Here is a 21,001-nt window from a genome sequence, read left to right on the forward strand (position 1 = left end):
CTCATCTAACTTCATGTTTATGTGACCTTCAGTACTCAACACCAACACTCCCCACTTATGACACACACACGTATGTAACGGTATGCCACGTCTCAAACCTCACAGGACAATACCTTCTTTTGTGCTGAAAATGTGTTTTTGATTTGAAATGTCTTCAGGCCATAGTAATCCTAAATTAAATATCTAAGGACAGAAGGTATGGTAGGAAATTAAATGATGTTTTGTTTTGAGGGCCTGTTTAAATGAAGCAGCTGTAATCAGTGGACGGCAGGAAGGAACTTTCTTCAGCCCAGGCAGCCACACTTTGGTAATGTCTGAAACGGCACCCTATTCCCTACTTGATCAAAAGTTGTGCACTATATAGGGTGCCATTTGGGACATGATCTTTGACTCCTCTGATCTTCATTCAAAGTTTGACTCTTTAATGACGAAGATAGTCGCTCAGCAGCAGTGCGCAAACACTAGACGTACGTCTCGTTTCACAGTCTCAAAACGCACATTTAAGTTCACACACAATGCACTCTGTCACACTGCTATTTTTTGCAGCTTGAAATGTATGATTGGTGAGCAGTGTGTGTGTTTGTCTCAGTCTTACCCTCTGCCAGGCGGCGTTCATGGCCGAAGTAGACCCTGGTGGCAGAGCTGTTGATGCAGGGTAGGGGCAGCTGGGGTAGCGCCACCTCACATGCCCCCGTAACATTCTGGAGGAAAAGGTACAGAGCAAGGAGACACTTAACACACAAGGCTGTGACGGTCTTGGAATGAGGTTACAGAAATTGGCCAGGCCAAAGTACACGGGGGGAGGGAACGACGACTCAAAAGAAACACGTGGCTTTTCTCCACAACTACACTATTGTGTAGCATTTCATTATTATTCAAGTTAATATTACTTCTAAATATTAGTCTAGTATACAAATTAAGAAATGCCAGATTAGAGGATTGTCACATTTTCGTATTGACACAACTTAATACGGCTATCACTCAAAAGAAACGTGCAATTTCACTATTGCAATACACTTAGTGTACACACACAGTACCAGAGTTCTGTAGTGTGTACAGTAGGGCACTGACGACAACAGTATTGCGACAAGGAAACAAAATACGAAGTGGATGTGATTTCTTTAGGAAAACAGCCCTAATATTAGGGGTGAATAGTAAGGCGGTACAATCCGGTAATATTGGGGGTATGCCGTACCGGTAAAACATGAGCCCATCACAATAATTAAAGAAAAATGTCAAGTAAAATCTAGGCTATTACACCACTTTTTTTATCACTTCTGCATTTCAGATGCATGAAAAATGTGCGAATGGAGTAGAAAAAAAAGTTTGTATAGCCTACTCTCCAAAATGCGATTCGACGAGAACATGGAAATTTGGCCAAAACCGAGACACGTGCAGACAGCAATGGATGCATAAATTCTGGCCTAATGACGATTACCAAATGTCGTGACAGTTTTTGGTGTTTTGTGTAAGAGATGTCTCTTTCCATTCACCACTGTTTGGAGGCTGGAAATATGTTGCAAGTGAATTGAACGTGTGCAGGTAGCCTAGTAAAGAAAAACTTTGAAGTGATTGTTTGACAATGCGATGAAAACATGACTGGTTGTGTTAATGCCACAATAAAAGGTAATGCATTCAAAAAGTTAAAATGACAAATCTTTACGACTAGGCCCACAGAAAACCTATTGAATTAATAGGGATTCTATACTGTATCCAATTCTATGATTACGCCCATACATTGTTTGGGTGCACGCACATATAGGAGGTCCTGTACCGGGAAGAAAATGTATTCTCTGTTCACCCATACCTAATGTAGAAAACAACATGTTTTTGTCATCAGGAGTCCTATCCATATTTATTTATTGTCCAAGCTATAGCACACTATTCTACATACTGCAGGTTTTAAAAGGACCAAAATACAAGGAAATTAGTGGGGGGGGGGTTTTAGGTTATTTAAGATGGAACATGTATCTATCAAAATAACTGCCTCATGTCTTTCTGGGTAATGGAGTCCTGAGGGACAGCAGGCTAGCCAATGATTCGCTCCCACTGGCTGGAGCGAACCCAGGAGTGAGTCAACATGCCCCCACTCTAGTCGGGAGGGCCAGGGGACAGAGTAAGGTCACGATACCGTAATTTTGACTTTGATACCGATACCAGTGTTAGTACCATGATGCTCGATACCAAAACACCAACAAAGCAAAAAAAACAGGACTGTAGAAGAGCTGTGAGAAGGTCAGTTGTTATCAATAAATTATATGGGTTCCCAAAAGAACTGATCTTTATCAAATCTAATTTCATACGACGTATAAATAACTTCTGGAAAGTTCAGATTCAGGGCTAGCCATTAAAAAAAGTATGATCCACAGATCTAAGTAGGGTTGAACGGGATCCACATTTTTTAAACCGCCAAACCATACCGCAGTATATGATATTACCAAAATGTGCACACAAGGGGCATCACAACAAAAAACAAGGATCTTGATCAAGGAGGGGATTGAATGTCTCTTCTGTAACCAAGCCCTTGATCTTGACATCCAGGCACTTAGCTTGAAAGTTAGCAAACCAAATGCACAGCTGGATATAGTTTATTTCACACATCTTAGATTACTCATAGGTACTTATACACTGAACAGAAAATACAAAAACGCAACATGTAAAGTGTTGGTCCTATGTTTCATGAGCTGAAATAAAAGATCCCAGAAAAGTTCCATATGCACAAAAAAGCTTATTTCTCTCAAATGTTTGTTGCCGAATGTGTTAACATTCCTGTTAATAAGCATTTCAACTTTCCCAAGATAATCCACCCACCTGACAGGTGTGGCATATCAAAAAGACGATTAAACAGCGTGATCAACAGGTGAACCTTGTGCTGGAGACAATAAAAGGCCCACTTTAAAATGTGCAGTTTTGACACAACACAATGCCACAGATGTCTCAAGATTTGAGGAGCACGAAATTGGCATGCTGACTGCAGGAATGCCCAGCTGTTACCAGAGGATTTCATGTTCATTTCTATACCATAAGCTGCCTCCAACTTACGGTATTGAAAATCATAGTCGGTATTTCGAAATATACGTATACCCCAGCTATCACCCAAGCCTCGACCTAAGTGAATTTGAACAACCCTTAACTGGAACAGAATATGGAAAATGTGACCATGGCATCACAACTTAAACATTTTATGTTTGTTCACAGACTGCATTTAACACCAAGGAAACCTTTAACAATGAAATTGGCCCCAACTCCCAACTGTTCACTGTGTACCATAAAATCAGGCAGACACGTTCCTCTGTAATTATGTTGGAGTGCCCTGCAGTTAAATGCTTCTGGGACAAATTACAAAATTAATTTAGAAGTGCATGAATGTAAAAATGAAGTCTGCTATGTTGCTTAATGATATCATTGTTGGTTAGGGGCTTGTATGTAAGCATTTTACTGTAAGGAATAACTGTTGTATTCGGCGCATGTGACTAATAACATTTGATTTGAGCTCCTTGAATCTGACTGCTGGCAGGCAGCACTGTTGCAAAAAAGATGTTGGCTCTTAGATGGCAATCAACTCACTCTTCCCAACTCGCCAGTGGTTACAGTTACTATTAGAAGTTATAACATTTGAATTATCAACAGCGAGAATGAATGGTGCTAGTCAACTACTGTATACTTGGCTCTGTAAAGAATAATCTCAGCTAAAGTCCAACACCAACAAATAAACAAACATATGAAGTCAAACAGATAGACACTGTAGACACACACACACACACACACACACAGCACTCTGGACTTTATCCAAATTTTATTACATTACAGCCTTATTAAAAAAAAAAAAGTTTGTCCTCATCCATCTACACACAATACCACATGATAAAGATAGTAAAGATAAGGATGGGGAGCAGGACAGAAACATGTTGGGCTGGGTGGAATGGGGAGTTGGAAGGTATAGGCCACCTGAAAATCACATGTGACCAATATGATCATTTTTCTGTATGTATTTCTTACTTTCGTAACTTTTTTGAGTGACAGCCCATGTTAAATAAACTGAATATACACAGAGTGTACAAAACATTAAGGACACCTTCCTAATTTTGAGTTGCATCTGCCCCTTTTGCCCTCAGAACAGCCTGAATTCATCAGGGCATGGACTCTACAAGGTGTTGAAAGCATTCCACAGGGATGCTGGCCCATGTTGACTCCAATGCTGCCCACAGTTGTGTCAAGTTGGCTGGATGTACTTTTGATGGTGGACCATTCTTGATACACATGGGAAAAACCCAGCAGCATTGCAGTTCTTTACACAAACTGGTACACTTTGCACCTACTACCATACCCAATTCAAAGGCACGTAAATCTTGTGTGTCTTGCCCATTCACCCTCTGAATGGCACACATACACAACCCATGTCTCAATTGTCTCAAGGTTTAAAAATCCTTCTTTAACCTGTCTCCTCCCCTTCATCTACATTGATTGAAGTGACATCATGTCATGGAAATAGGTGTCCTTAATGTTTTGTACACAGTGTATGAATTTATATGAATATTGTACCTGTACACGATGCAACACAAGGACAGCCTGTGTCATTCCAGAGTCTATCACACCATTGCCTTGTTCAGGGGTATAGAGGTTCTCTAAGGAAGGCTTCCTGAGCCTCCCTGTGGTAGGCTGTATTAAGGTAATATTGAGGTTATGTATAGGTTGTGTTGTGATCTTGTTTCTTTGACTCCCTGCTGTGGGGTTGTAATAATGTGCCAACGCTGTGGAAAGGTTGTTTTAAGGTTGTGATAGGATTTTATTAACATTGTAAGTGTGTTACCTTGTAGACGTAGAGGTATTCCCGGAGGAAGGCTCCCTGCTGAGTGGAGGTCTGCTGGCTGTCATTGGTGAGGATGTGTCTGAAGGCTGTGACAGCATTCTCTGGTTGGCGCAGGGTGAAGGACTGGCGGCCGATAGTGAAGTTGATATGGTCCTCAGCCAGGGACCAGCCTTTACCCTTATACACCTGCATGGCCTGGCAGTAACACCGCAACGCATGGCGCTTCTACAGGGAGGGAGAAACAGCAGAGGGCAAGAGGAAGACCGAAGAAAGCGGAGGGGGAGATAATGACAGGTAGAGAGAGGAGGGGGAGAAAACAATCAACACGCTCCATCAAGAGTTCTGAAATGGAATGCTCTAACAATTCTAGAACTTTGAAGACGTCAGGCCTCCCGCTCAAACGGGGCTTCAGAAGGACAGAAACCATATCACCCGTCTGACCCACCAGTAGAATCACTCCTGTCTCACCTCGTCTCAGATCACCACATTCTGCTTTTACAAAGGCCTGATTGGTGTTTATACACCCGCAATTCCTCTTTAACAGGAATTTACATACCCAAGTACATGGTATCTCCCTGTTTCGCCCTCTTCAGTTGCATGTCTACAGAACAAAGCCTAACTTTAGCCTATTTCAGTCCCACTCACCTGCCCTGCCTTGCTGAAGCGGTGTCCTGCCAGGATCATGTGGAAGGCAAACTTCCTGACCATGGGGTTCCGCATGTTAATGAAACAGTGGGCTGCCTGCTCCAATAGGAGGGCAGAACGCAGGTCAGAGTCCTGGGAGGGAGATAGACAGGGTTATACAGGTTAGCTAATACCTTGGACATGCCACACAACATTTTAATTGTACAGGTTAGTCTAACTGAGATAAAATCTTGTTTGCAAGAGAAACCTGTTCAAAACGGCAGTAACATTACAAAAGTTTCACACAAATATAGGCTACACGTAACAGTGATTCGCTACAGAATTACACAGAGCCAGAGGTTAATCGACAGTGTAAAAATAAAGAACCTGATATAATGATAAATCGGAAGTAGCGTCTAGAGCCCGATCACTGTTTATTTGGGTCCAATACCGATTCTTTGGGGGGACAAACACTTATCGATACTGTTTAACAGCGAGGAAATTAAATCATTACTCCACAATGAATTGTCATTATTGTCAATCCCAACAGAGCAATTGTCTAAGAAAAATGCTTCACATGTTGACTTCTTACATTGTGACAATAATGACATGAGAATGGCCGCAAGTGTTCAGATAAGCAATGAGACTTTTTCCATCCCATTTACTGGTTATCGGTGGAATTATCGGCAAATAACGATATAGCGTTAGAAGGCCAATATTGGCCGATAATATCGGTGACCCGATATATCGGTCGTGCTCTAGTAGTCTTCTCACCTCACTGGTCATCTTGATGAGGAGGGTAGCAGCATCAGAGTACTTGGCCTGACTCTTTAGTATCTCAGCACTGAGCAGAGCACAACGTTCAGCTAGGACCATGTTCCTGTATGGGGGGAAAGACTTTCATAAAACATTCTTACACACACACACTACCACAGGGGTGAGAGCCTATTGTAGTTTTGTGGCTTGCATGCGGCTTTTCAGCTATGAGGCTGGTTATTTTAGCCTACCGGGCATTGTTAGTCAATGTGCATTTTTGTGACAGCACCTGAAAGTGTGTGTGTGTGTGTGTGTGTGTGTGTGAGAATGTCGTACTTGGACACATCTCTGTATGTCTGTATTGCCGTGTCCATGTAGTGTGCTGGATACGGCCTTGGAGCCCCAACTTGTAGAAACGCAGACACTGCTGCCATCTCCTACAGAGAGAGAGATGAGTGAGAGGGATGGATGGATGCAGAGAGAGAGGGGGGAGATAAGGGGAAAGAGATGAATGAGAGAGAGGAGAAAGAGAGCAGAGTGAGAGAGGGGCAGCAAAAGAAGAGAAAGATAATCATTTCAAATATATTTCTCATATATCCATACAACCATCAGTGTTGAGTGTTATAAATGGTGGGTGTGATGTGGCTAGGTATCAGACACGTGAGGGGCGGTCACGGTTCCAGACCATCGGCCTGCCATTAATATTCTGGCTAAACACACACACACACACCTGTCTGCCATTAATATTCCGGTGACCCAGAAAGCCATGAGGCGTGGCAGCATGCTTAAAACCGCAGGATGCTAGGACGGGCAGCAGAGGGCAGGGAGATCAATACGGTGTGTGTGTGTGGCCATTTTCCAATATCATTCAGTGTTGTATATCTGTCTAGGGAAAGTAAGATTACGATGTTGTCACGATGCTTTCTTCAGATGTGCACCGGTGACGCCACCTCTAGTTCTGTCTCTGTGGCTTCAATTACGCTTCGGTTCTCCCAGACATCAAATTACAGTCTTTGTTCTATATGTTCCATGACTCCTCTGAACATTCTACAGGAAAAACTCCACATTTATTTTCTGTCTAGTCTGCTGTGGTAGATATCGTACTGCTCAGGTCTCCAAGAGTACAACAAAAACATGTTTTGCTGACGTCATTCAGAGGTACAGGGTAGATTGATGTGCGTGTGCTCAGATTCAGTACTGCTGATGTGCTGCTGCTGCCGCCAAGCACTTACTTTACCTTCTGGCATCTCAACCTTACATCCTGCTGTGTCCTTTCCTCGAGACAGTTCACAAACCTTCAAGACAATGTATTTTGCGTGTGCGCATGCGACGTGTGTGTATGAGCACGTGTATGCACGTGTGTGTTCACGCGTGTGCGTTCTCTTTGAGAGTGTGTGTGTATGCGCGTGTGTGTTCTCTTTCCATCAGTGTATGTGCGTGTTCTCACCAGTGCCCCAGCGGCATAGAGCATGGCCTGGTCAGAGAGGAAATCCTTCTTGGCCGTGTGGTAGCAGCTGTACGCCAGGTCATAGAGCTGAACCAGGAAACAAAGGTCAGCCATCTTCCTGATCTGCAGCTCAGGGGCTTCTGGGGGATAGCTAATGACATCACACAGGACGAAGAGCAAAGGTCAGACAGCTCAGGAGATGAAGGTGTTAGCAAACTGCCATCCAGAACCATTCTGAAGTTGCCTCACCAAATGGCAGCCTAGTGTTCTCTATTTAGTGTACTACTTTTGACCAGGGCCCATAGGCTGATGGCAAACCTCCATCCAGAAGAATTCAATATGCAAACTGTACACTGCTTTGGGTGAAAGCCTAGAGCTAATCTCTGATGAGTTCTAACTCTCTCCATCCTGTCCTTCTGCACCTTTGATCAGACACATGGATGGTTGAACACAGTAAATGTGATTGTCTGGTACATATGGTATGCACACAGTGTGATCGAAGGCTTTATCTGTTAATAATGAGAGGACTCGGCCGTCCTTGACAAACACTAGTCAGTAAGCAGTGTGATCGTAAGTGCTAAGACCAAAGCTAACTGGACAATCTCCTCGCTAATGGTGATATGATGGTGATGAAGAGGAAGTTGAGGAGGAAGGGGATGTACTTACAGGAGGCCAGAAGTGTTCTTCAGTTCAGCGATACTCTTCTCTGGAACTTTCCCACCTCCAAACCACTTCTTAGTGGCAGAGAAAAGAGAGCGACTCAAGCCTTTCCTGGAGACCAGCTACAGAGGGAGGGATGAAGAGCGGGAGAGGGAGGGAGAGAGAATGAATGAGTTCAGATCATTAGGAGGCCAACGGTCATATCATTGATCATGTCCATCAATCCCTCCAAGATTTCGCAGCTTTTTTTGGGAGTGCTTTTTGCAGGCAAAAATGCTTGATTTTTGCATGGCAATCTACAATGATTTTGTCCACATTTTTTTTTTTGTAGTGCAGTAACTTGACAGTTTTATGCTGTAATATTGAAGTGATTTGACTGTTTTATGTGGTTATTGGTTACATTTGAAAATCCTCGCATAACATGCAGGGAATTGGCGATTTTGCAAAAAAAAAAAAATTGCAATAGCAGAAGGACTGATGAATCAATATTGACAGGAGGTTGATATGGCAGCAGTCACGGACGGACAGTTACCAATAAACGTGTCAATATAAGAACAACACAGAGTGTACCGGAGCACGCGTTTACGCGGTCACTGAGCCGTCTAATGGTCATTGTGCATGCGTGTCTCTACCTGGTCATTGAGCTGTCTGATGTTCTTCTCTATGTGAGGCAGTAGTCCCCTGAAGGTAAACTCCTGGATGAACAGTCTGATGCGGTCGTGGTCATTCAGCGTGAGGCACGCCCCATGGCTGGTGGCCGCTGCCACTCCCGTGGCGAGGGGCGGTGGCTTGGTTTCCACGGCGACGGCCCTGAGAGCGTCGAGGCTACCGGGCGTGTCACTGGGTGCATCCAGCTGGAGGGGATGGGTGCTGTCCAGACTGTTGACCAAGACTCCGTCTGATAAACGACACACAATGTCATTGTCAACAATGTGAAGGCGTGTGGCCAGACTGTTGGTGATTCCGTCTGGGTAAACAACAACAAAACATGGTCAAGTACATTAAGCACATGATGGATGTGCGTCCAGAATGTTGGGAAACTCAATCTGAACAAATCATCAACACCACGTTGTCAACACAGGCAGGCTTCAGATAGATTAGTAAAGAGCATAGAGTATATCTGCATTAAATAAGTCAGCTGAACTAGAGCTGTGTATTTATTTATTTATGCCATCAATCTTTCAGTAGAGTGAGAGGAACGAATCAGATACACAACGGAGGTGTAAAAGAGGCTTCAACTATACAAATGTGTATTTTACACGTTTGAAATACATTTCCGTGGATGAGCACTCCCAACCACCTTGGAGTTGCTGAGCGCCGAGCTCTTTTCAGCTGAGCCACGAGTACGCGTAGACGCAGTCGAATTGAGGAGTGGCCGACGACATGGAAATCTTCAGCTCCCGAGTACTGCCGAAGTGGCTACGCTCACCTTTCTCTTCCGAGTCGTGTCCGTCCACCTCGGATGTTCCTCCTACGTTGTTCTCTACAGCCGTGTTGTTCACCACTACAGGGGCTGGATCCTCATACTGATCCTGGAACAGCCATGAGCAAACACAAAATGATGAGTCATGTTTAATAGGCACGCAACGGAAGAAAATATTCAGAAACGGAGTAAAACAGGAAGGTGCTAAGCTGAACTTGTCCAATAATCAACGTTCTTCTTTTTCCATCGCAAAACAATGTGTCCTAATGAACCCGACAATGGTACTGTCGGTTGTATGCTACTGTACATTAGCAACTAGATACTTGGAACACTTTGTCTGGGCCCCAACTGTACCTGGCTTTGCAGGCTACTCTTGTGAAGGTACTGGCTCCATGGGTCTGGGATCTGTTCGTCTGCTCCCGCTGCCGCCGTACGAGAGTTGACCTTCAACAGGTAACAACCCTGAGCACCATACCTCTGCTTCATATCCTCATACACAGAGTCAGCCCTGAGAGAGGGGGAGAGAGAGATAATTAAGGGAATCCATAACTGCTGATGAGGAGCGGTGTCAACACCTTCCTGATTACTGCTTCGGTCTAATGACGTGGCGGTGGGGGGGGGTGGCACGCGCACACAGGGTTAGCCGAGGTCAGTGGATTAAAGAGAAGGAGAGCCGAGGTCATAAGCCTGGCTGTCTGAGATGTTGTGTGCGCACTTGCATGTCTGCGGTGTTTGCGTCACTACTACTCACCTCTGTTCGTCTCCCTGGCTCATGTCGTGCAGTAGGACGTAGTACTTGAGTGTGTTGGGGATGAACCACTTGGGGTTGGTGTACTCGCCGCTGTGCTGGATCCTGTGCTGCTCCTGAGACAGCTTGAGGAACTTCTCCACTGGTACAGCCTCACTGGACGACACCACCAACAGACCTGCAGGGACGGCCGTCAAAGAACCACAACCAAAGAGATTGAGAAGGAAAGGGGGAGGCAACCACGCAGACGGAGAACGAGTAAGGGTGGGGAAAGGACGGTGAAAACAGAGGAGAGGCAAAAGAAGACCGTGAGAAAAAGGAGGAGTGTGAGAGAGAGCGAGAGAACTTGTCTCTCATCATCAGTGTTCATTCTACTACGTTGAAGCAGTGAGAAGGATACAGGCGAGGTAGTGGTTGAGGAACTCATGGTCGGAGGCAGGCATGGACTGGAGGAAGCTCTCTCTGTACGCCTCAAACCAGGGAGTCGTGGCTGGAGAGATAGGACAACAAGATGAGAGAGAGAGAACATTACTCTAACCAGGTCTCACCCCCACCCTGGTAGTGGAGCTGCATAGAGCACCTGTAGCCGACACCCGGAAGGGGGGGGGGGGGGGGGGGGCTGCAGAGAGAGGTCTACACACACCAGGGTCAACCAGCCAGGAGAAGCCATCACACACACTAGGGTTGAGCGATATTACGATAGCATAGTCTATCAATGATTGATAGCCATCATCAATGGGGACGCGACAGACGATGGCTTAGCCTACTTTAACTTCACTGGCGCCGCAGAGTAAAGAAACAGAGTCTCGCACAAGTTTAAGCTTATTAAGAAAGAAATTATCCATGCAGGACTGAAAAATGACTAATAACTTATCCTCCTACTAGGCCTATCATAAAAGTTAAAGTTAGGAACAGTAGCTTGTTTCCCAAATATTCTAGCTTAAGGCGCTGTCCTAAAGTTGCAGCTTTAACAAGACGAACAATCTACAGCCTAAAGCGTAGGCTTTTCTCAATCACAGCTTTATGAGATCTAGAATGTTCTTTACTTGCTTTATTTGCCTCATCGAATAGTAATTTTCCAGTTCTGAATACGGTACACTGCTTCTATCCAGCCCATGATGTCTAACCTAACTCACTATGGTAAGACAGACTGTCTGAGGAACAGTCACTGCTCCATCATGTGCGCGCCACACAGACACACCTGTTCCATGCTGAAGCTCGTCCACCAGAAAGGAATATTTGAAAAAAATATGCACTTCGCCTCTGCCCAGGCTTTAAACATCATTATCTTTCGCCCAATAGTCGCTTAAGTTGAGTTTGGGGCTGGCCAATAGGAAGAAATACTATGTATAGCAAGTTTGATGGGTATATAATCACGATAGGACAAAGGTCGACGTCGCCTAACCCTCACACACACACACAGCTGAAGGGTCTGATCGCGGAGCCGCAATAAATGATACTCTGAGAGAAATTAGATGAATTACTGATTAGCCAGATGAGAGTAGGGTTTGTACCACTTCCGGATTTTCTTTTATCCTAAACCCATTCGAGATGCAGAGAGCATCACGCTGCTCGTTGTAGACTACATTTGTCATCAAGAGATTCACCAATTATTGTCCGAATAACAAAAATCAGCAGGAGTATATAATGTTACCATGGCCAAATGTAGACATCAACTACGTAAAGTAACACACGTGTGTGTGTGTGTGTGTGTGTGTGTGTGTGTGTGTGTGTGTGTGTGAACAAAGAATGAGTGCGAAGCTTGGTCTGCATACTGACTCGGGTACTATCTGAACTGGTCCAATAAGAAGATCTCATGAGCTTTAAAAATGGGGTGCCCTAATGAACACAACCCGGGTAATTCTGCCATTTCTGGTGTGAGTTCTCTGAACAGCTCCTTCGTGACACCTCAGACTAGTACTCTCTCTTTCCACATTCATCACAACACAGGCACAACAGCATTGAGGATCAACATGCGACCCATTTTACAGATGATTAGGCAGTAATACATTTACAGTCATTTTATGGCAGGCAAATTATTCAAAAGAATCTCTAAAGCAACCAGTGCTCAGCCTTGAAAAATGTGAAGACAAAAGATGACGTCAAGTCAAAACAATTTGTTAGTGTCACTGTCCACAAATTTGGGGACAAGTGTACCCAGAACGACCAAATACACCAACATTGGATTTCATCAAACAAATTGTCTGTGTTTTTAACACTTGTGCTATGCTTGTGTACAAACAGGCATGCTATGTGTCTTCCATCACGAGGACCACCAGTTAGTAACCTACTGATTGAGAGAAAACCAAACAGATCAGGAGTTCTATGCTACTTACAGACCTGGCTTCAAGTACTATTTGAAATCATTTCCAATACTTAACCTGTGCTTGATTGAGCTTGCCTGGCACAACAGGACCAATAGAAAAGTCCCAAAAGTGCAAACACTGCCTACCGGGCACTCCAGGCAACAAAGTACTTGAAATTATTCCAAATAGTATTAGTATTTGAACCCAGGTCTGTTTGCTACTAAATAAAGCCACAGGATACAAGGGAAACTTTGCGTGAGTGAGTCAGGAGTGAGCATCAGAGAGCTCACTTCAGTCAGGTCAGTGAGTGATCTCAGTAACTGAGAAGCACGCACGCGGCAGTCAAGATTCATCTCAGTTTAAAGCCTTCTGTTTTGAATCAATTCCAATTCCCTGTTATCAACTTTAATTCACTGTTTGAGAGAAAACCCTTTAACTTGGAGTAAGAGTTAATGCCGGGGGGAAGTCTGAGTGCCTAGAGATGCGGCTCAGAAAGCAATAGGCCATAGCCAATTAGGGGGCCTATGTATGACTGTAAGGCACTTTGAGGCCTGTATAAATAAAATCTAATTAACTGATAGAGCACAGAAGTGAGAGTACAGGAAGAGTGTTCAGGACATAAACAATTCCCCACCCTGACTTCAAACAGACTAAGATAGAAAGCATAGTTTCCATTTCCACTGGCTCAAGTCTCAGGACTCTGGAATGCGGATATCTTACAAGACACCCTATCTAATATCCTGGGATTTAGATATAGGCCTAGGCCAATTATATATAAATGGGAGACGGAAGACCACTGACTAAATGCTCCCACTTTACACCCATCCTTTATATATGAAGAGACTATTTTATGTGTCCAATGTTCTTCCTTTTGGTGTAGGATGCAGGAAAAGATAGTTCCATTATCAAGATTATATCAAAATGAGCTCTAATGCCCTGAGTCACTTCATGAACCCACATAACAAGACCATTTCTGAGACAACCAGTACAGAGTACACTTACTTATATGGAAAAGTACACAAACATATGCAGGGATGTGATCAGGACAACGTAGTAAAAACATGAAATGTGGGATTTTTGTTTATACATGGAAGAAAATGTAAGAAGAAAAGAAAAAAAATCACATCCCTGATATGGACATCTGAAACTACTACCTTGTGAGAGAGCAGAAAGAATAAGGAGAGATGGTAGAGTTCACTACACGGGTCTGCTACGGAGAGACTAGAGAGGAGAAAAGGACAGTCTGCTACACAGTTAGGAGGGAGGGAGGAACGGAGGGAGGGAGGGATAGCTGTAAATGGAGAGAAGAGGGAGGGCCCTCCCCCCCACACACCTGTGGGCCAGGTGAGGTGAGGTGAGAGTACAGGTACCTGTGTAGTGCTTGGAGGTGCTGAGTTCCGTTAGTGTGTCCCTCCAGTCACTGTACCAGGGGACGCTAGCTTTAAGAGAGCGATCTGACAGGGGGAGAGAGTCAGGGACTAGCGTTAGCAACATCCCATTACCTGTACAGGAGCACCCACTGATGTTCACCACTCATAGATCTACAGTACCAACATCATAGATATACACTATCTCACATAGTAGATTGTAGTTATGACCAATAAAACCAGGGAAGCGCAGCATTATAGGAGACTGAGACTAGGGTCAATCTTACCACCATGGCTCTCACTTTAACCTACAAATGTGCTCCTATATATAGCTTGGAGAAAAGGTTAGCCCAAATCACAAGCTTAGCTTTCAGTTTAGCATTCAACAAAACATTGACGACAGAACATGTAATGTGTATGCTCCATTCATAGGTCAACGGGAGACATAGGAGGGCCATGGTTGGATTGACTTAACTTTAGGTTAGGGTTAGAGGAGGCTGTTTGACCCAAGCAAGGTCCACTAATAGTATGGGAGCAATAGAGGGGATTGGAGAGGTTTGAGGAAGTGGACCGTAAGAGGGACACACTCTGTGGTAACATCACCACAACAACATTGCCCAAAGCTCATTCTTTGAAAAATGGAACCAGAATCTTCATGAACCTGCTTTTTTGTTTTATACTTTCCTGAAATTTAACACAAAATATATTATTTCTCTAGGCTACATTCATATCAGATACAGTGAGAAAGAATGTCCTGCAAAGAGCATTTCACAGAGCTGATTTAAGGTAAACAAAAGCTTTTATGGATATTTATAATCCATTGTCAAAAGGTGTGACCTGTAAAGTCATAGGTTAGAGGGCAGAGATTGTAGGAAGGCTCTTACCCAAGGGTCATCCAGGTGAGTAAAAGAGAAAATAAAATGAGGGAAGAAGGTCAGCAGAGGAAATTAACAAAATAAATCAACATGGAAATCACCCCCCATACTACACTATACTTGGGGCGGCAAGTAGCCTAGTGGTTAGAGCATTGGACTAGTAACCGAAAAGTTGCAAGATCGAATGCCCGAGCTCACAAGGTAAAAATCTGTCGTTCTGCCCCCGAACAAGGCAGTTAACCCACTGTTCCTAGTCCATCATTGAAAATAAGAATTTGTTCTTAACTGACCTGCCTAGTTAAATAAAGGTAAAATAAAAATAAATAAAATATACATTTGCTGTTATTGTCAACAACAAAAAATACTAAATAACTCCAGGTCATCCCTCTCCCCCATGTTCTCTCCCTAGTGTCTGTTTCCCTCTACAGGACAGTCTGGGGAACTACAGGACTTCACATTCTTCGTCAACACTACAATCCTACAGCTCATTAACCAGGTGATGATTCCAGGCCTCTGTTGTGTCTTAGTTTTACTGAACCTGTGGCCAGAGTTCATTCTTCTCATATCGGTCTTGGCCCAGGAACTTATGGCGTCAAATCAGCCTCTAAAGTCCATCATTGAGCAAGCAAACAATGAGTGGAGAACGGGGTCCTGCGAGCAGAGAATGAGTGCCACTAGTGCACAGACCAGTCGAGAGCACAGAACGTGGTCCAGCAAGCAGATGGGTCTCACGAGCGCACAGACAGAGATAATTACTACATGTCAAAATATATACACACTGAACAAAAATATGAATGCAACATGTAAAGTGTTGGTCCCATGTTTCATAAGCTGAAATAAATATACCATTAATGTTCCATATGCACAAAAAGCTTATTCATCTAATTTTGTGTACAAATTTGTATACATCCCTGTTAGTGAGCATGTCTCCTTGGCCAAGATAATCCACCCACCTGACAGGTTTGGTATATCAAGAAGCAGATTAAACAGGATGATCATTATACAGGTGCACCTTGTGCTGGGGACAATAAAAGGCCACTAAAATGTGAAGTTCTGAACCCCAGATTCTGAGATTTTGGCAGTACGTCCAACCGGCCTCACAACCGCAGACCATGTGTAACCAGGCCAGCCCGGGACATTCACATCTGGCTTCTTCACCCGCGGGATCTAACAAGGTGCTTTGTTATGTCTAACAAAGCACTTGTGGGGAAAAACTAATTCCGATTGGCTGGGTCTTGCTCCCCAGTGGGTGGGCCAGTCTCCCAAGAGTGTGGGCCTATGCCCTCTCAGGCCCACCCATGTCTGCGCCCCTGCCCAATAACGCGAAATCCAGATTGGGGCCTAATTTATTTAAATAGACTGATATCCTTATATGAACTGTAGCTCAGAAAAATTGTAAAATGTGTTGCGTTTATATTTTTGTTCAGTACATCTTTGATCGACTTTGTGCTCTTTCCACAGATGGCTCTAGCTTGCTGATAACAGCTGATGAGACTACCTATGCGATTTTACTTCTGTATTACTGCATGTAATCAAAACAACAACAAAAAATGCCAAATTGAAATATTTTGACACTGATTTGGGAACTACTATTGTCTGTGAAATTAGACAATTACTATAAAACAAATCTGTTTCCTCAATGAAATGTTTGGAGAACGCATGGCGGTGCTTCTCCTCAGTCCTCCTTTGAATGTAGTGTGGACAATCATTACATGTTAACCTGAGTTTAGCTGGTTAATCATTCATTTCAGTTTACATTCTATTATTTGGCACTGGTTATGTACTGTTAATGTAGAAGGGTCTCCCCTTCGTGTCTCCATATTATAAAAAATCCCCATATGCTTTGTGTACTTGTGGGCTTAATAAATACCCTAAATATTAAATCCTGCCTTTCTCTCAATTTCTGCACACTCTCTTAACGAGCCCTTCCTTTCAATGTTACCATCATGCCATTATTATTTGTGTACCCACATGCAGGGTTGGGGAAATTTACATGCAAGGGATTACAAAAAACGGTAACTGTAATCCGTTACCAGCAAACATATTGTAATCAGATTAGATACTTTTGAAAAACTAAGATGATTATACTTCAATTCAGAAAGGATTTGTGAGAAGAAAAAAAATCTGACACATGTTGTTTTCTCAATGACATTCAAATCAACATTGAAAAAAGGCATAAGTTTAAATTTGTTCCACCTGAGCGAGTCTGACCACAAGTCAGAGACCACTGCGGCGACACCAAATGTTTTTGATCGAGCGCAGGAAAAGTGCAGGAACAGGCTTTTGTAGGCTACAGTCCAAGGTATATCTTCCAATGGTGCAACTGCTGTCAAGCTCCAAAGACTATCCAACTTTAATAAACACTTGGCGATAAGGATGACAGAAGTGTAGTCTACGGCGATACGGATATTACATATTATTGATATCTACATAGCGCACGGATGTGAATCACACTTCTGCCCTCTCATTTAGCTATTTGCGACTTACGGATTGTGGTTGTTGTGGATGGCTGTAAACAAATCTAAATGTGTATTTGAACCCAAAAATGGTTGAATTCAAGAAGTTTAAGCTGCCGATCAATCATTGTTTTTGAAACAAGTGGACAGCCAGTGAAAAATGAGCTCATAACAGCTGCATAGTGAGGACCCCAGCCTTTGGAATAAAAGTAGGTCTTATTGCTCAAGCTAATTCATGCGGAAAATAAATAAATAAATCCATTAGTCTAATGAACACATCACACAGTTTTGAAAGACTTAAAAAGGGTCAATCTGTAGTGGATGTAGTTGCTACATTCATTTCTCTACATATACAGTGGGGAGAACAAGTATTTGATACACTGCCGATTTTGCAGGTTTTCCTACTTACAAAGCATGTAGAGGTCTGTAATTGTTATCATAGGTACACTTCAACTGTGAGAGACGGAATCTAAAACAAAAATCCAGAAAATCACATTGTATGATTTTTAGGTAATTCCTTTGCATTTAAAATGAATCGTTCTGTGCTTACTGTTCAAGCTGGCTTGCAAGCTAAACAGCCGGCTCTGAAGCACATCGATTTGTTGGATGTCATGCAATCACACTCTGGACTGGCCATGGGTAAGCATGTTCGTTTGTGCATCACTCCAGTGTAAGTGACCAATCAAAGGTTTCTAGACACGCACCAGATAGATTGCCCACCACCACCACTAGATTGGATTTCAAATCGGGGGGAAAAAAGCAATTGTTGAAACCCAAAGGTGATCTGGAGCAATGAGGTTCTGCTTGCCCAAAATCACACTTGCAAGCTCTCAAGTCTGGCCTGTTGGATTGCGGGACATCCTCTGCTCTCTCGAGACCATTTCTTCACTCTTGACTGGCCTGTGTGCCCGCGGCACTCATCTCTCCTCTGCGCCCTCGTCTCAGCGTTTGCTTGCTCAATGACGTTTAATCGTGATCGACAGCGCCATCTCACGCACAATGGACTTGAGGCTGATTTGACACGATAGGAATTTAGAAGGGACTGAGGTTGTACCACAGATAACAGCTTTGGTGGTACTGTGTACTCAATGGAGTCAGCTATGGCTTGTGGCTGCCCAAGCCCAACTTCTCAGTTTTACTTTGACAGCACTATGGAGGTTGCCTGACTGTCACACTAATTTGGCAGACAGAAACCATGCTTGCCTCCAGTTAGCATCTGAAAAGAAATTTGACTGGACATGCTTATCAGTCTATAGGTTCATTTGCATTGTTTTGCAGAATTAAATTGGTGTCAGAATTTAACAAATTGTGTCAGTCATAAAACAGGAAGTGTCTTGATGGATCGGAATTATTATTTTGCCAAAAATAACATACAGTGAGTTTATAGAGCTAGAAAGTAGCTTTCTTACATCAACTAATGCCTGTCTCTATTTAGAGTGAGCAAGCCAGAGCGGAGACTTGCTGCTAGGCAACTCACAGACGGAGGCTGCAGGGATCAGTGGGAGAGAGAGGAGCAGCACGAAGCAGCGAACAGCTAAGCTAATAACAAAAAAACTCACCGCATTTCTGTCCTACTGGTTTTCATATCAACTGTCTATGGTTGTCCAGAAGCCAAAGGCACAATCCTAGTCACATTAACAACCCATCCTAGTTGTTGCATATAAAAATTTGCCCTCTAAGTTTAATGGAGATGTTCATCTCCGTCACATGAAATGGCTCGCATAAGGTGCATCTTTGGGAAACTCTACCGGCTGATGGAAATGTTTGAAATGCATTATCTATCTAAGTTTAAATAATACAAAACAAAATAAAATGTATGGCCTACACGGAGTCTAAATACCCATATTTTACTGTAAAATATGTGTATGTCTTTTTTTTTTCATCCCCTTTTCTCCCCAATTTTCGTGGTATCCAATCGCTAATAATTACTATCTGTCTCATCGCTATCTGTCTCATCGCTCTCCCGTACGGGCTCGGGAGAGACGAAGGTCGAAAGCCATGCGTCCTCCGAAGCAATACCCAACCAAGCCGCACTGCTTCTTTAACACAGCGCGCCTCCAACCCGGAAGCCAGCCGCACCAATGTGTCGGAGGAAACACCGTGCACCTGGCCCCCTTGGTTAGCGCGCACTGCGCCCAGTCCGCCACAGGAATCGCTGGAGCGCGATGAGACAAGGAAATCCCTACCGGCCAAACCCTCCCTAACCCGGACGACGCTGGCCCAATTGTGCGTCGCCCCACGGACCTCCCAGTCGCAGCCGGCTGCGACAGAGCCTGGGGGCGAACCCAGAGACTCTGGTGGCGCAGGTAGCACTGCGATGCAGTGCCCTAGACCACTGCGCCACCCGGGAGGCTATGTGTATGTCTTTTAACAACGGCCATTAAAACTGCTGTTTTCCCCATGATTGCAAGAATTGTTGTGCATTGACTGCTTGTCAGAATGCATGTTTACCAGGGCTTCTCGCTGCATCGCAGTGCTAGCTGTGCCACTAGAGATTCTGGGTTCGAGTCCAGGCTCCGTCGCAGCCGGGAGACCCACAATTTGCCCAGCGTCATTCGGGTTAGGGGAGGGTTTGGCCGGCAGCGATGTCCCTGTCCCATCGCACACTAGCGCAGTGCACGCTGACATGGTCGCCAGGCGCACAGTGTTTCATCCGACACATTGGTGTGGCTGGCTTCCGGGTTAAGAGGGCATTGTGTCAAGAAGCAGTGCTGCTTGGTTGGGTTGTGTTTCGGAGGACGCACCACTCTCGACCGCCGCCTCTCCCGAGTCCGTATGGGAATTGCAACGATAAGACTGTAACTACCAACTGGATACCAAGAAATTGTGAAGAAAAAGGGGTAAAAAGTAGAAAAAAGGGAATGCATGTTTCCCTCCCTATGGCACGCATAACATGAATGCGCCTCGAGAGGAATATTTATCTTGCATAGAAAACACAAGCCCAGGGCTCAACCTTAACCTCTCCTCCGGATGAAAAGCGTGCCCAAAGTAAACTGCCTGCTACTCAGGCCCAGAAGCTAGAATATGCATATAAATGGTAGATTTAGATAGAAAACACAAAAGTTTCTAAAACTGTTAAAATAATGTCTGAGTATAACAGAACTGATATGGCAGGCGAAACCCTGAGGACAAACTATCCAGGGGGGAAAAGAATTGAGGTCATACGATTTTCCAATTGTTTTCTATGGGATACCCTTATTATTAGGAACCTGGTTGCAGTTCCTACGGCTTCCACTAGATGTCAAATGTCTTTAGAAATTGTTCTATGTTTTTCTTTTGAGAAATGAAGAAGTAGTCCTATTCATTGTAATTGTCACTCCAGGTGGACTCTACTGTTTTGATGCGCGTGAACTGGAGCGCGCTTCACGCTGTTTTTATCCGGGTATTAGAAACAGTTTTATCCGTCTTAAATTTTATAGATTATTTAAGTTTTAGGGACGCTACCGTCCCACCTGCCCAGAAGAAGTTAACCCTATCAGTCCCCCCCCCCCAAAAAGCAAAAATGGCTTTTCATTTATCTGCATGTACA

At 44.0% G+C, this 21,001-nt stretch overlaps 1 protein-coding gene across 2 annotated transcripts in view; it reads right to left on the bottom strand.

The window, feature by feature from the left end:
* The window catches only part of LOC129855471 (trafficking protein particle complex subunit 8-like), a 73,755-nt gene that overhangs the window by 36,150 nt on the left and 16,604 nt on the right, over positions 1–21,001 (bottom strand). The window contains exons 3-15 of one of the 2 annotated variants that reach the window (XM_055923175.1): positions 14,145–14,228; positions 10,869–10,958; positions 10,472–10,646; positions 10,075–10,228; positions 9,727–9,829; positions 8,930–9,195; positions 8,304–8,419; positions 7,638–7,788; positions 6,527–6,627; positions 6,209–6,314; positions 5,456–5,587; positions 4,811–5,035; positions 596–701 (exon numbers count right to left, since the gene is read on the bottom strand). In XM_055923175.1, coding sequence (XP_055779150.1) covers positions 596–701; positions 4,811–5,035; positions 5,456–5,587; positions 6,209–6,314; positions 6,527–6,627; positions 7,638–7,788; positions 8,304–8,419; positions 8,930–9,195; positions 9,727–9,829; positions 10,075–10,228; positions 10,472–10,646; positions 10,869–10,958; positions 14,145–14,228 — 1,809 coding nt within the window. The remainder of the gene's footprint in view (positions 1–595; positions 702–4,810; positions 5,036–5,455; positions 5,588–6,208; positions 6,315–6,526; positions 6,628–7,637; positions 7,789–8,303; positions 8,420–8,929; positions 9,196–9,726; positions 9,830–10,074; positions 10,229–10,471; positions 10,647–10,868; positions 10,959–14,144; positions 14,229–21,001) is intronic. The other variant, XM_055923176.1, reaches the window with a different exon arrangement.

The sequence above is a fragment of the Salvelinus fontinalis genome, chromosome 5 (genome assembly GCF_029448725.1).
Source record: "Salvelinus fontinalis isolate EN_2023a chromosome 5, ASM2944872v1, whole genome shotgun sequence".
Classification (NCBI taxonomy): domain Eukaryota; kingdom Metazoa; phylum Chordata; class Actinopteri; order Salmoniformes; family Salmonidae; genus Salvelinus; species Salvelinus fontinalis.